Here is a 15,821-nt window from a genome sequence, read left to right on the forward strand (position 1 = left end):
CATGTCAATCAGAGTCATAGATTCCCTTATTTTTTTTTTCCATTTTTTATTAGGTATTTAGCTCATTTACATTTCCAATGCTATACCAAAAGTCCCCCTTACCCACCCACCCCCACTCCCCTACCCACCCACTCCCCCCCTTTGGCCCTGGCGTTCCCCTGTACCGGGGCACACAAAGTCTGCGTGTCCAATGGGCCTCTCTTTCCAGTGATGGCCGACTAGGCCATCTTTTGATACATATGCAGCTAGAGTCAAGAGCTCAGGGGTACTGGTTAGTTCATAATGTTGTTCCACCTATAGGGTTGAAGATCCCTTTAGCTCCTTGGGTACTTTCTCTAGCTCCTCCATTGGGAGCCCTGTGATCCATCCATTAGCTGACTGTGAGCATCCACTTCTGTGTTTGCTAGGCCCCGGCATAGTCTCACAAGAGACAGCTACATCTGGGTCCTTTCAGTAAAATCTTGCTAGTGTATGCAATGGTGTCAGCATTTGGAAGCTGATTATGGGGTGGATCCCTGGATATGGCAGTCTCTACATGGTCCATCCTTTCATCTCAGCTCCATACTTTGTTTCTGTAACTCCTTCCATGGGTGTTTTGTTCCCACTTCTAAGGAGGGGCATAGCATCATCCTGAGTGAGGTAACACAATCACAAAGGAACTCACACAATATGTACTCACTGATAAGTGGATACTAGCCCAAAACCTAGGATACCCACGATATAAGATACAATTTCCTAAACACATGAAACTCAAGAAAAATGAAGACTGAAGTGTGGACACTATGCCCCTCCTTAGAAGTGGGAACAAAACACCCATGGAAGGAGTTACAGAAACAAAGTATGGAGCTGAGATGAAAGGATTCCCTTATTTTTGAGTTCTTTAAAGTCCTAATAGATTATTGTGACATGCAAACTTTAACGGATCTAGTACATGCTAAAGGAATTACTCTCACATACAGATACTGTGACGTGCAAAATGTTTCCACGGTGGCTCCATTTACAGGGTTACCCTACAGCATGGATTTTTCTCAAGAAAAAACAAGTGGTCCACACAGCTTTACCACATTCCTTATTTTTATGAGGTTTCTTACAAGTCTGTGTTAATTTTTTTATTTTTATTATTATTTTTTTTGTGTGTGTGGTTTTTCAAGACAGGGTTTCTGTATAGCCCTGGCTGACCTGGAACTCACTTTGTAGACCAGGCTGGCCTCGAACTCAGAAATCCGCCTGCCTCTGCCTCCCGAGTGCTGGTATTAAAGGCGTGCACCACCACACCCGGCTGCTAGACTGAGTCTTTTGCCTGTATGAATGAATATAAAGTTCATGTGTGCTCAGTCCTCACAGTAGTCAGAGATTGCCTGAGACGACCTGTAAGAGGAAGAATCGATAGCTGTGGGTCCCTGAAAATACAGGTAGGCACTTGATCTCACTTATTTGTTTGGCCAGCAAGAGCTTTTTCATGCAGTGTGTAGCCTTTTAACCACCTCTTCTTTTTTTTTTATAATTATTATTATTTATTTATTATATGTAAGTACACTGTAGCTGCCTTCAGACACTCCAGAAGAGGGCGTCAGATCTAGTTACAGATGGTTGTGAGCCACCATGTGGTTGCTGGGATTTGATCTCCAGACCTTTGGAAGAGCAGTCGGGTGCTCTTACCCACTGAGCCATCTCACCAGCCCCCCCCCCTTTTTTTTTGAACTCACTTTTTAGACCAGGCTGGCCTCGAACTCAGAAATCCGCCTGCCTCTGCATCCCGAGTGCTGGGTTTAAAGGAGTGCACCACCACGCCCTGCTATGTCTGTGTTAATTTATACATTATGAGATAAATGTCAACTGCAGAGGCCTTACCACATTACTCATACAGAGTTTCTCTCTCCAGTGTCTTCTTCTAAGTATTCTGAGATATATTATGTGCTCTTTTATGTATTCAAAGATAACTGTGATATGCAAAGGTTTACCACATTGTGTATATTTATTCATTCTCTCTCTCTCTGTGTCTCTCTCTCTCTCTCCTGTATGTGCTCCTTCCTGCATTAGGAGATAACTTTGCACAGCATAGATTTTTCCACATTGCTTATACTCAGGATTCTGGCCCCTACAAATGTGTTCATGACGATTTAGACTATGATCACATTCATAGTCTTTCTCTTCAGTATGTTCACTTATACATTCAGAAATGATGGTGTTGTAAAAAGGTTGCTCACATCCATTTCCTTCGTAGCTTTTCCCTCCAGTATGTATTCTTTTATTCTTTTGAAGATGACCATGTTTTGAAGACTTTCACACACTGATTACACTTGTAAGGTTTCTCTCTAGTATGTCCTTTATGAATTTGTAGATTATAATGATGGGGAAAGGCTTTGTCACATTCATTTCATTTGCAAGATTTCACTCCAGTATAAATTCTTCAACGGATTGGAGGTTACAAGGTTGGGAAAAGGCTTTGTCACACTGATTCCATTTGTAGGGTTTAACTCCTGTATGTCTTCTTCTATGAATTTGAAGATAACTGTGTTGTGAAAGGCTTTGTCACTTTGAGTACATTTGTAAGGCTTCTCTCCCGTATGTGTTCTTCTATGAATGTGGAGATTACTGTGTTGGGAAAAGGCTTTATCACATTGATTACATTTGAAGGGTTTCTCTCCTGTATGTCTTCTTCTATGAATTTGAAGATAACTGTGTTGTGAAAAGGCTGTCACATTGATTACATTTGTATGGCTTCTCTCCAGTATGTGTTCTTTTATGATTTTGGAAGCAAAATTGTTTTGAAAATGGTTTATCACATTCAATACATTTGAAGGGTTTCTATCCAGTATGTATTCTTCTATGAATATAGAGATGACCGTATTGGGAAAAGGCTTTATCACATTGATTACATTTGTAGGGTTTTTCTCCAGTATGTATTCTTATATGTGTTTGGAGACTACGTTTCTGGTAGAAGGCTTTATTACATTGATTACATTTGTAGGGTTTATCTCCAGTATGTGTTTTTATATGAATTTGGAGATGACCAAATTGGGAAAAGACTTTATCACATTCATTACATTTGAAGGGTTTCTCTCCTGTATGTGTTCTTCTATGAATGTGAAGATTAGTGTGTTGTGAAAAGGCTTTGTTACATTGATTACATTTGTAAGGCTTCTCTCCAGTATGTGTTCTTTTATGATTTTGGAGGTGAAAGTGTTTTGAAAAGGCTTTATCACATTCATCACATTTGAAGGGTTTCTCTCCAGTATGTGTGCTTCTATGAATTTGGAGATGAACGTATTGGGAAAAGGCTTTATCACACTGATTACATTTGTAGGGTTTCTCTCCAGTATGAATTCTTTCATGCCTTTTAAGATGACTGGGTGTTATAAATCCTTTACCACACTGATTACATTCATACGGTTTCTCTCCAGTATGAATTCTTTCATGCCTTTTAAGACAACTAGGCATTCTAAATCCTTTACCACACTGATTACATTCATAGGGTTTCTGTCCAGTTTGTGTTCTTTTATGTACTTGGAGACTTGTGTAAGGTAAAAAGTCCTCGACACAGTGAATAACTTCAGAGGTGATCTTTTCTGTATGAATCCTTTCATGCCTTTGGGCATGACTGTGAGCATGTAAAGCAAAGGCTTTACCACATTGAGTATATTCAGAGGGTTTCTCTGCACTCTGACTCCTTTCACACCTGAGAAGAGAATTGGCCCATGTGAGAGCTTTACCACATGAATGAATACTTTCTTCTTGTTTTTCTGTTTGTTTGTTTGTTTACTTATTATATGAAAGTACACTGTAGCTGTCCTGTCTTTTGAGACTCCAGATCTCATTATGGATGGTTGTTAGCCACCATGTGGTTGCTGAGATTTGAACTCGGGACCTTCAGAAGGGCAGTTGGTGCTCTTAACTGCTGAGCCATCTCTGAAGTCCCAGAATACATTCATCTCTAGGATTTAATGTTACTATTTGTCTAAATATAAAGAGATATCAGACCTTTTATCCCTTTGCTTACATTCATGCTGTTCCCCTTCATTATGGGTTCTTTCTCATGGTTAGAGACACCTGAGAATGTATGAACATTGATTACATGGCACAGATTTATGTATTGTTTTACTATAAAACATTGTTCCCGTACTTGAAGAAAAGTGGAGGACTTCAGAGCTTTAACGCACTAAGTGTATTCCAAATTTTACTGTACTGTGGGTCAAAGTGAACCAGGAGAAATAGGAGCATTTCTACATCCCTAGGACTCAAGAAAATTTTCTCCAGAATGAGGTTGCTGATGTATTGCCATCAAAGGTGGAAATGTAATTAACTGTTAACTTTTATTATGTTCAAAAAGTGTACTCTATAACTGCAACCCACTATATATCTTCTAATAGTTTTAGGAAAGTGAGGGAAAGAGAGTAGAGAAAGACAGACAGACATAGTTTTTTGGGATATCTGTTTGGTATACATGGTATGTATCCATTATAAAATATTATATACTTATGAAAGGAAGTCCAATAAATAAATTGTTGAAGTGTGCATTCCCAAGGTTTGACTCATTGTTCTCATAGACATGTGAAATATGGATTAAGGTTACTGCAAAACCTCCTACTCACCTATCAATTGCTGCCCTTCTAACTAAACTTAGCACTGATACTGCAAATAAATGAGTACAACCAGCTTAAATATAGACTATTGCTTCTTAGAAGCTTTTGGACACATATTTACCAACTATTCAATTTGTATAGCTTTTCCAAAGTAAACAGAAACAGACTGCCAGTTGTACTATGTAGCACTATACATTAAGGCATTGTTTCCTTGCTTCGTCTTTTTTTTTTTTTTTTTTTTTTTTTTTTTGGATTTTAAGACAGGGTTTCTCTGTACAGCCCTGGCTGTCCTGGAACTCACTTTGTAGACCAGGCTGGCCTCAAAATCAGAAATCCGCCTGCCTCTGCCTCCCGAGTGCTGGGATTACAGGTGTGCACCACCACGCCCAGCCCTTGTCCTCTTTCTTAAAGGAAGGCCTTACAAAAAAGCAGATACAGGACGTTAAAGAGGATGGTTTTGTTGGAATGTAACACTCATCAATACACTTAAAGCTGTGCTAATCTACACTGCTCCTTCTCTTATCAATTTTCAGCACACATTAACATATCTTTAGAGGCAGATTTGTATGAGCTTGCACATGAAAATTACCTTCTGTGTCTTCTAGAACTTTGACAATATTCTTCGATATTATGGGCTTCCCAATTAAAGCCTAAAACAGAAAATGTATGCCTTAAAATTTAGCAAAATGTAAGTTACTATCTTCAGTGAACCTTATAGTCATGCATGATTTATTCATCAAATCCTTCCTTCATTTTTATTGAAACTACAGAAGTGCATCAAAAGAAAAAACTGTTTTCTTGAATTTTAAAACAGGAAAGGGAATCACATATTTACCTATAGCATTGAGGTTCCTGTAGGTCTCCACCATGACATCTTTGTAGAGCTTCTTCTGGGAAGGATCCAGCAGAGCCCACTCCTCTTGAGTGAAGTTCACATGCACGTCCTCATAAGTCACTGCATTCTAGAGCATCCCATAAACGTGTACAAAAGAAAGCACAATAGAAACAACATCGGGCATCTATTCTTCATAGGCAATGTGTTCATATAATTCTGGGGCCTGTAAAACTTATTTACTCACACCCAAGTTCTACTGTATCTACCAAGTATGTCAAAAGGAAATTTAATAATAAGGTTCGCCTCTGTCATTTCTTTTTTTCTTTTATTAAGAGTTATGTATTTCATATATGTGAGTACTCTGTTGCTGTCTTCAGACACCCAAGAAGAGGGCATCGGATAGCTATTACAGGTGGTTGCTGGGCATTAAACTCAGGACCTCTGCAAGAACAATCAGTGTTCTTAAGCACTGAGGCATCTCTCTAGCCCTGTCACCCCTGTCATTTCTCAGCCCTTTGAATAGGATGTAGCCTTTTTAAAGAACATTCAATTACACATATACAGAGAAAACTCTACAAGAACAATAGTGTTTAGCATACACCAAAGAAATTGTATTAACAATATATATATAAATCAATAAACATGCTGGGTCTATTGGTTTATGCCTTTAACAATGCAGTCAGGAGACATAAGCAGAAGTATCACATTGAGACAGATGTCAGTGTGATATATACAATGGGTTCTAAGACAGCCGAAGATACATAGTAAGACCCTGTATCTCCTGCCATAATTAACCAACGAAACTGGAAACATAGAATGAACTCATGTGCTTTTATTTAAGTTCTTACTTAAAAAAAAAGATTTTATTTATTTATTTCATGTATATGTCACTGTAGCTTTCTTCAGACATATCAGAATATTAATGTGTGTGTGTATGTGCGTGCAAGAGCATGTGGAAGACTTTCATCCAGATCTTTTTGTTTTGTTGTATTTTGTTTCCGAGATAGGGTTTCTCTGTATAGACCTGGCTGTCTGGAACTCACTCTATAGATCAGCTGCCTTGAACTCAGAAAGTCACCTGCCTCTGTCTCCCAAATGCGGCAATTAACCATGTATCACCACTGCCCAACCTGTCCAGAGCTTAAGAAGGGTAGTTAAAAAGTTAGGTGCAACATGAAGAGCTCTTGCTGGTCCTACAAATGAGTGAGCTCAGTTCCCTCTATTTACAGGGGTTCCACAGCTATCCATTATTCCACTTTCAGGAGGTCTCAGGCCATCTTCTGACTACTGTGAGGAATGGGCACACATGAGGTATATATTTGTGCATACAGGCAAAAGACTCATAGTCTTCCCAACATAAGTCACAACAAACACAGAAGGTAGAAAGGTCAGCACCTGCCATCCAATAACTGAGAAGTCTAAGGAGTATTAATGCCATGCGTACATGCCATGCTGGGAAATAGGATGATAATGTCTGTGAAATTTCAAAAACCAGGAGGTGGATAAAGCTGAGCACAAAAGCATGTGCTTGAAATCACACATACAAAATACACACACATTACAGGCCCATCTGTCAATAAAACAGGCCAGGCTAGTTGGCCCACATTTGGTTCCAACATTTGAAGTCAGAACCAATTTTATATCTATGTTCAAGGCCTGGATGGCATACAGGATTACTAGGTAGGGCGACAGAGAAACATTATCATCAAAAACAGAAAACACAAATAAAGAATGAAAACATTAGGCAAATAACTTAAGACTGACTAGCTAGCTATTGCTTCCACTGCATCTTAGGTAATTTAAAGACAGAGTCTACTATGGAGAAAGCATGACAGGAAGGTAGGATATGAAAAGGAAGCTGAAGGATGAATTTCAATCAAAACCCAATAAACAGAAAAAAGAGGAAATGGATTAAGTCTATAGACACTAAAATCCCATGTCAATAAGGAAATGCATCTAGTAGGGCTCTTTTACAAAAGCCTCCATATTCTCAAAAAGGAAGAACACCAAGAAGAGAAAAGAGTTTAAAGCCAACAATCTATCTGGAACCTCTTTGATACACCTTATTATGCTCTGACCTTGGTCACTATAGGCTCATGGTCATTCCTTGATAAAAATGCATTTATTCTCACTTCATGGACCCATAAAATCTGCAACAGCATACACAGTATTCAAATGTCCAAAGTCTCTTTGACCCTCAAGACAATCTTTGGACTATCACGTCTTCTAAATTCTGTCAGCGGAAACGAGCATACAATGAGACAAAGGAAGAATCCAATCAAACACTGCTGCTCAAGGAGAACACAAGTAATCTCATCAATATCACTGCGCATGCCTACAGTGGTTTGTGATTGACATCATCAGCCCTATGTGGTAGGAACTATTAGATTCTCAGGATAAGAAACCACCCCTCTCCACAGGCTCTGGCCCCAGACCATTACCAGCTCTTCCAAGAATATGCCTGGTTTTAGAGAAGGAGCTCTTTTTCTGTTTCTTTGTCAATACCTCATGGCCTTAGGCAAGGATCCCAAGGTCTAGGCCCCAGGCTGTTACAGGCCCAACCAAGACTGTTGCTGAGTTTGAGAAGCTATGTCATTCTCCATCTATGAAGGCCTCAGGGATAGCCTTGCTTGATCAGGACAGTCCTCACCACAACAGTGTTTTTCCTTTCCAAATGGTGTTGACAGATGTCTTGACCATGTGGCAGAACTATGCTTTATCAAGAAGAAAAATGGTCCTTTATGGGACACCAGGCCTTAGTGTTGGTTGTAAGTCTGCAATACTTCATTGAGCAACTTGTTAAAGGGCTGGTCTGTGACCTGGGAAAGGGCCTATTTGTTAATCAGGGTTGTCCCCTTTGTTATGACCTGGAACCATATTTCCCCACAATCCTGATGAACAACCCGGTGTATCCCAGCATTCTAATCTCTCAGATGCTTGCTTACTATACTACTTCTCTGTGGGTGTTTAGGAGGCAGTCCCTCCCTCAACTAAATGTGACTTCCCATTTTCTTATCATTGGAAAGTCTTTTACATCAGTGTTTCTACTCTATGCTTACCACAGCATAAATTTGGAGTTACTGGAATGGGGTTTACAACTGCTACAAAATTAACTCCAAATGGATCTTTTGTTTGTTTGTTTGTTTTTATTAGATATTTTCCTTGTTTACATTTCCAATGCTATCCCAAGAGTCCCCCATACCCACCCCCGAATCCCTTACCCACCAACTCCCCCTTTTTGGCCCTGGTGTTCCCCTGTAAGGGGCATATATAGTTTGCAAGTCCAAAGGGCCTCTCTTTCCAGTGATGGCTGACTAGGCCATCTTTTGATACATATGCAGCTAGAGACAAGAGCTCCGGGGTACTAATTAGTTCACATTGTTGTTCCACCTATAGGGTTGCAATTTCCTTTAGCTCCTTGGATACTTTCCCTAGCTCCTCGATTGGGGGCCGTGTGACCCATCCAATAGCTGACTGTGAGCATCCACTTCTGTGTTTGTTAGGCCCCAAATGGATCTTAAATGGCGGCCAGGGCACAATGTTTATAAAATACCAGAGAATCTCGGACTCTCCAAATTTGGCATCTTGCTAAGGATGTTTCTACATGGCAAGCCCTTGCTCCAAATGCTTTGTGCAGATGAAGCTCCCATAACGAAGTTGTTAAGATGCCACCACTGAGTACATCTAGTGGCTAAGACCTCATGGAATCCCACAGCTGGCTGTTAGTTTCCACCTAACCCAGGGGAGAGCCCACTATCAGGATTCCTGCTTCTCACACCACTGCTCCTTTACGTTAGTGGCAGTGGTCACATGCTCACCATGATGAGACTTAGTAGCTCGCCTGCACTCTGCAAAAACACCCAGCTTCAGAGGTCAAAGCACATCACACCAACCATAGAAGCCTGCTCTGCAATGCTACTGAACCTGCAACAGGGAACAAAACACCTGGAAGAGGCCTCTCTTCGTCTGATTGGATGGTTTTCCAGGAGGCCCTGATTGGCCAGTGACAAGAGCACTGGCCTTAGGGACAGACTGTGCTCAAAGCTTGCCTATTAGGGCTTCCTACGCCAGGAAATCAGTACAGGACTTGACACTTTTCAGATTTGCGAGATCTGTGTTTCAGTATTGCAATGTGCCTGTCCTCCAATAGCCTAGCTTTCTGTTAACAGCACTGAGCACAAATATCTTCTCCCTCCATTTTGTAATCCTCCCCCTCTCCTCTTTCTCCTGCTTCTCCTCCTCCACTTCCTAATCCTCCTCCTCCCTTCTTGCTCCTGTTCCTCCTCCTCCTCTATCTCCTCCTTCTATTCCTCCTCCTCCTCTTCATCCTACTGTTCTTCCTCCTCGTCCTCTTCTTTCCAATGTTCCCCCACCCCTCCTCTTCCTCCCTTTCTTCTTCTCACTGCCCTCCTCTGCCTGTCTTCCTCCTCCTAGAATCGAGATGGGTAGCTTGCACAGTTCATTATTCATCTTGGTGCAGAGTGAACCATATGAACCACATGCAGAATGCTTCCATGCATATTATCAATTACTGTGTCATTTTAAGATATAAAATGTGATATTTGTTTCTGTGATTTTGCACTGATCTCAGGAATACCTCAGCTAATATTCACCTACTACATATTGAAAGGGTCGAAAATTCACTGAAGACCCCAGATAAGATAATATGCAAAAAGAAAAAGCACTTATTCTGGAGAAACAACCAGCATTCTTTGAAATGACAACCCCAGACAAAGGTATGAGGACCTCCTTATAGGAAACAGGTGGAACCCTCTAGAATGATAGGGTATTCTAAAATTTCATTGGTGGATGTAGGGGGTGGCAGGTTGTCAGTGATCTGCATTCCTATGCCATGAACTTTTCACCATATCATGAAACAGGGCTGCCCAGCCCAAATAGTTCCCTATTTCTGTGGTTATCCCCAGTCTGGTCTCTGGAAGGGGGCTCTACAATCTTCTTCTGGATTTTATGGTCTGTTCCTAAACCTGCTGTCTTATGACTTACTTTTGGGATTTACAGTTTATTCCTGAAGCTGGTACCTTTTTGAAATCAGGACTGGTCCTCAAATGGCAACAAAAGGGCTCCTTAGATGGAGAAAAATAGGGTTTATCTTGCCCTTTCATTATGATTCTCCAGACAACCCTGGGAGAAAACCAGGAAATGAGGAAATGGATTCCAATCACTGTGGAGCAGTACTCTTAGCCAGCACATCTTCCTGAGTGGAAAGGTGAAAAACACATCTGTATTATTAAAGGATTTCCACTTGAACAAAACTGATAGTATGGATCTCTCTATGTATGTAGAAAGTGGATATATAAGAATGGCTCACAGAATGTGGTCCAACTAGGAAACCAATAACTGCATACCAATGGAAAGTTGAAGGATACAGGATAGAACCTCTAATGCTAGAAAAATCAATTGATCTCTCTTGCCAGAGTATGGCAAGCAGAGAAAGCGAAGGAGCGAGCATCTTCAATGTCCTTTATAAATGTAGGCTACCGCCAGAAGCTGTGGCCTAGATTAATGACTGTTTTTGTCAGTTCAAAAGATCCAGAATAAAGAAGGGGTTCTCCCATGTTAAATGTTGCAAATAATAAAAAACACTTTCACAATGCCCACCTGATTCAGTTTTAGGTAACTCAACTTGTTTTAATACAGTAACTTGAACTACTTGAAGTAGTGTCGATTGCAGTTGACAATAAGTTCAGTTCTTTATCCAGATTCAGGACTGCCTTTTCTGCAGCCAGAGTCATGGCCAGTCAAGATGATTATCGACCTCACTCTCATTGCTAATGTCAAGTACAGCCAAACCAGGAAAACTTTCCCCTTCAAAGCCTAGGCTAGAAGAGATACAGCACTGTGATCTTAAGGACAAGATCAGATGTGCAAAGCAGTTATCAATTACATAGCATGAGCCAGGTATTGGAAAATTGGAAAGACATTCTTATACTTGGGAAACACCACAGAATTGCAAATAGTAAGAGATCAGAGCAGAGCTGAATTCACAGAAATTACATTGAAAGGGGAACCAATAATTGATTTTTTTCAAACTTAAATTTTACTAAAAAACCACATAGCCATACTGACATTCAAAACTAGCAGCCCATATCCTCACATCAGGAATAGCATTAATCAAACACTATTTGAACTTGTCTCTATGTGGACTCTTAGCTGCTGACACCTGTAACTTGATACACAACTTGACACACACACAACTACACCTGATGGCCTGGGCTTCAATTCTTGAGCTGACCTAATGATGTCAGTGAAGATTGCACATGTATCTGTAGAACAGTACCCTACGTGCAAATTGAATGCTCATTGGCTTAACTGACATTCACAAATCAAACACCCATCAATAAAGACTGTCTTCATCACAGAACGTGATTAATACATGATCCAAAATTAAAAATCACTTCCCTGCCATAATCAGGTCTTGTTCATAATGGGAACTCCAGCAGCTGATTGCCTACCCTGTTTCCCCAGTAGGGATCGCAATAAACTCCCTTTTCTTCTGGTGTGAATGCAGAAGCTATTCCTGTCAGGCAAATCCTGTTCCTCTTACTGTAATAAAAAAGTTGATTACATACATGATTCAGCAAGTAATTTAAAAACACAGTGGTGGTAGTGATTTAGACTTAGGTATTTAGTTGGTTTAGTCAATAGGAGAACAATGTTATTGTACTAGGGAAAAACAGAGCGGAATCAATGCTACCTGACTCAACCTAGGAAAGCTTGTCTCAGAAACATTATTTAAAGCCTGCAGGTACAGCTGGTGTGGATTAACATCTTTCCCAGGGAGAGATCACTTAATCACCTCTGGCTGATGCCCAAAGAAGACCCAGCCCAGGAAACAGCATGAATTCCACATATGATGTCATCAATAAGTCCTTGTAGGATCAGCCCCCAGGTTACACTTTGAATAATTTACTGGGGGACAGGACATTGCAAGTCACTGAGGCTGATGGAGATTTACAGAGCAAAACTATCTTCTAGTCCACAATGTAAGATCTAGAAAAGAGTTTTAAAAGATAGATCCATGCCACAACTCTCCCATACATAAAGGACAGAAAACAGAAATTCAGAAAATATCATGTAAACATCACCTAACAGCACTGTAGTTACAGTTCTAATATGAACATGCCTGCTGATCTTTTCTAACCTCAGAATAAGACTGTTTGAAGGTTCTGCCCCACCCACCCACCCATCTACCCATCCATCCATCCACCCATCCATCGATCCATCCATCCATCGATCCATCCATCCATTCATTCATCCAAGGCAACTTTTTAAACTGTTTAACTTGGGGCAGGAGAGATGGCTCAGCACATCTGACCACTGGTTCTCACCCAACCAAGGAAAGTGCCCATTTCCCCAGCTTCAAATGTTCATGCCCCTGCTCTTTCAGGTTAGCATAGAGCTGAACCTCCATTATGGCAGAAAGTACTCAGAAGAACCCTCCTATTCTCCTGATTGGCCTGCCTGGACGCCCTGATTGGCCAGTGATTCTTGAGTGACATAAGCATGCTCCTTAGGGTTGGAGTGTGTTGAAGGCACACATTATACACCTTCAATGCTCAGGATTCTAGTTCAGGACCTTTGAAAGTAGTGTAGTCACAGCCCAGAAAGGGTCAGGACAAAAGGAAGTAGATAACTTGACTGCTTTGACAGTATGTAATATTGAGAATGAACAGTGAGGGCTGGCGAGATGGCTCATCAAGTAAGAGCACTGACTGTTCTTCCGAAGGTCCTGAGTTCAAATCCCAGAAACCACATGGTGGCTCACAACCACCAGTAATGAGATCTGACGCCCTCTTCTGGTGTGTCTAAAGTCAGCTACAGTGTACTTATGTATAATAATAAATAAATCTTAGAAAAAAAAAAAGACAAGAATGAACAGTGAGGCAATCAATCTGACTGGCCCATTTTTTGGGTCCACACACCAGGCAATCAAGAATCTGAATAAAAATTTGAACTTACCGTGAAACCAAGATAGTACATAAGTCCTACGAAATACATTGTATTACCAAATCTAGGTAATACAATGTGGCTCATGGACTCAGAGGAGAAGGGGAGGGGGAGCTGGGGGAAGAATTATGGGGGGGGGGGGTGACTGGGAGGAAGGCAGTGAGCAGGATGTAAATTGAATAAAGAGAAATCGGTTTATTAAAAAGCAGGGGAGTGCTTTTATAGTCAAGCTCAAGGCCTAGGTACATAGCATGTGCTTACAAAAGTGGAATCTTTTTCAGTTAGTAACTTAGTTCACTATCACACAGTTAACAGAACATACCAGGAACACTGGAATCCATTTCTGATGTGGAAATCACAAAATTACAAATGAAGAACAAGTCACAAAAAAAAAAAAAGGTGACTTTTAACTTGGAATCTAATTTTAACCTTAATATTAATTTGTAAAAGAAAGAAAAACTGGAGTCTGCAAGCCTATCACAAATACAATTTTGATTATTTCCTGTGTTTGAGATAGGGTCTGATACAGACAGACAGCTGACTTTGATTCACTAATCACAATATAATGTATAATAAATATTAAAAGTATAATAGATAGCAGGATGTATGCGCTTTTGAGCAAATACTCCTAGCATCAGAATCTTCTATAAAAGAGAGAGATGAGAAGCCATTTGGTGTTGGTCTGGTTATTGGTAAAGGAGAGTGATTTTGAAAAATTGCAGGCTATTCCCTAGCAGAGATAATGACATAAGAAGATAAAGTTAGGCCAGGCAGTGGTGGCGCACGCCTTTAATCCCAGCATTTGGGAGGAAGAGGCAGGCGGGTTTCTGAGTTCGAGGCCAATCTGGTCTACAGAGTGAGTTCCAGGCCAGCAAGAGGTATACAGAGGAACCCTGTCTCAAAAAAAATCCAAAAACAAAACAAAACAAAAAACAAAAAGCACTAAAAAGAGAAGATACAGTTAGATCTCACCCCTACGTGCAATGTGAGCTGCGGAGAGACGTAACCTAACACACAGCTTCTCAACACTCTGAGCTGAAGTAACTGTGCAAGTGGATTAGACATATCTGCAAAGGAGTCCCCTCTAGTTGAAAATTCAACATACATTGGAACAAACTAACCGCTCAAAAGTATAATAATTTGTATTATGAATTTATGTGAGTTTATCCATATTTGCTTGTGTAAAAGTCTTTTCTACTGTGAGGGTGGCTCTCTTCTCCTGGTTTAAGAGAAGTTTATTGCTCCAAACTTCCCCCAAGCTTATCAAGCAAGAGGCATCTGGACAAGAGGGAAAGGCTCTAGCAATGACTCCTTTACTTAATCACCCACTCCCTTTCCTTAGAGAACTTTCATAGGAAACTTTTTAGAAGAACTTGGAAATAAAGATTAAAGACATGTTTAAAAGTGTCCCACTTTTCTTCCTGTGACTTCAACTAGCAGCTGGAAGTTAGAGCAGCCCAGTTTCTGTGGAGATAGAACAAAAGCTACTCACTTAATCCCCTGTCTTTTTAAGAGGAGGCTCTAAATACCAGAGATCGCAGCGTCCAGCCTTGCCTCAGAGGAACTCGGGCAGGTCAGCTTCTGCTGCAACGCGACTGAGACTTAAGATAGGCAAACGTCTTAATACTAAACAGCAACCCTAAACATCCCTGAAAACCAAGTCTTGTCACCTCAGACACTCTTCCCCCTCCACTGCCTGAAGAGGAACCAAGAATGGCCAGGGCTGGTCCCCTGCATCCCGTCACCCCGACTCCAGCTTCTTAGACCCCTGCTCCTTCCGGTTAAGGGCAGTGGTCACACGCTCACCATGTCGCCACGTCGTAGATCGCTGGCAATTCCCTAAGGCCCCTGGCAGCAGAGATTAAAACAAATCAGACCAAGCTTTCAGCCTGCTCGAAACGGAAAGGAACACAGAGCACCGGAACAAGGCACACGGAAGAACACGCCTCTACTTCTATTGCCCTGCCTATCCGGAGGCCCTGATTGGCTAGTGAGACTTGATTGACATGAGCACCTCCCTTAGGGTTACAGTGCGCTGAAGGCACACAGCTTAGGGCTTCCCAGCTCGGGTTTCTTATCCAGATGCTGACCCTTTTGAGATCTGCAAGACTTTCTTTCAGTCCTGTCCAACAATAGTCTATCTTTCTGTCATCCAGAACTCAGCAGGAATTTCTTCTTCCTGCTCCTCCAAGGCCGCCGCCGGTTCTGCTTCTCCTCGCTCCGCCCCCCTCCTCCACCAAGGAATCAAGAGCCACACCTTGCACAGTACATTATTCAACTTGGAGCAGAATGAACTATAGGTTCCAAGGATAATTACAATTAAAGAGAGATTTTTAGGACATAAAATGTGATGTTTGCTTCTCTCATTTTACACTGACATCAGGAAAATCGCAGCTAATATGCAATTGCTACAGATGAGACTCCAGACAACCCTG

At 41.1% G+C, this 15,821-nt stretch overlaps 1 protein-coding gene across 3 annotated transcripts; it reads right to left on the reverse strand.

Annotated features, from left to right (window-relative positions):
* Positions 1 to 1,501: 1,501 nt before the first annotated feature.
* On the reverse strand, positions 1,502 to 15,338 carry Zfp935 (zinc finger protein 935). Of its 3 annotated transcripts, XM_030247411.1 has the most exons (5): positions 15,193 to 15,338; positions 14,879 to 14,987; positions 5,419 to 5,545; positions 5,173 to 5,233; positions 1,957 to 3,679 (listed from the first exon to the last, which is right to left on the reverse strand). In XM_030247411.1, the coding sequence occupies exons 3-5, from the start codon at positions 5,450 to 5,452 to the stop codon at positions 2,809 to 2,811; spliced, it is 966 nt and encodes a 321-aa protein (XP_030103271.1). In that variant the 5' UTR covers positions 5,453 to 5,545; positions 14,879 to 14,987; positions 15,193 to 15,338; the 3' UTR covers positions 1,957 to 2,808. The 3 variants fall into 3 exon arrangements, with proteins under 3 accessions (NP_849206.2, NP_001129968.1, XP_030103271.1); NM_178875.4 differs by lacking the exon at positions 14,879 to 14,987 and having other exon boundaries at positions 1,502 to 3,679; positions 15,193 to 15,298; NM_001136496.1 differs by lacking the exons at positions 5,173 to 5,233; positions 14,879 to 14,987 and having other exon boundaries at positions 1,502 to 3,679; positions 15,193 to 15,298.
* Positions 15,339 to 15,821: the final 483 nt, after the last annotated feature.

This window comes from Mus musculus, chromosome 13 (assembly GCF_000001635.26).
Source record: "Mus musculus strain C57BL/6J chromosome 13, GRCm38.p6 C57BL/6J".
Lineage (NCBI taxonomy): Eukaryota > Metazoa > Chordata > Mammalia > Rodentia > Muridae > Mus > Mus musculus.

Coding starts and splice junctions, on each gene's coding strand:
- Zfp935 (NM_178875.4), bottom strand. Junction 5,234..5,418: donor CAGGAACCTCAATGCTATAG/GTAAATATGTGA, acceptor TTTCTGTTTTAG/GCTTTAATTGGGAAGCCCAT. Junction 3,680..5,172: donor AGTTCTAGAAGACACAGAAG/GTAATTTTCATG, acceptor TTCTCTTCTCAG/GTGTGAAAGGAGTCAGAGTG.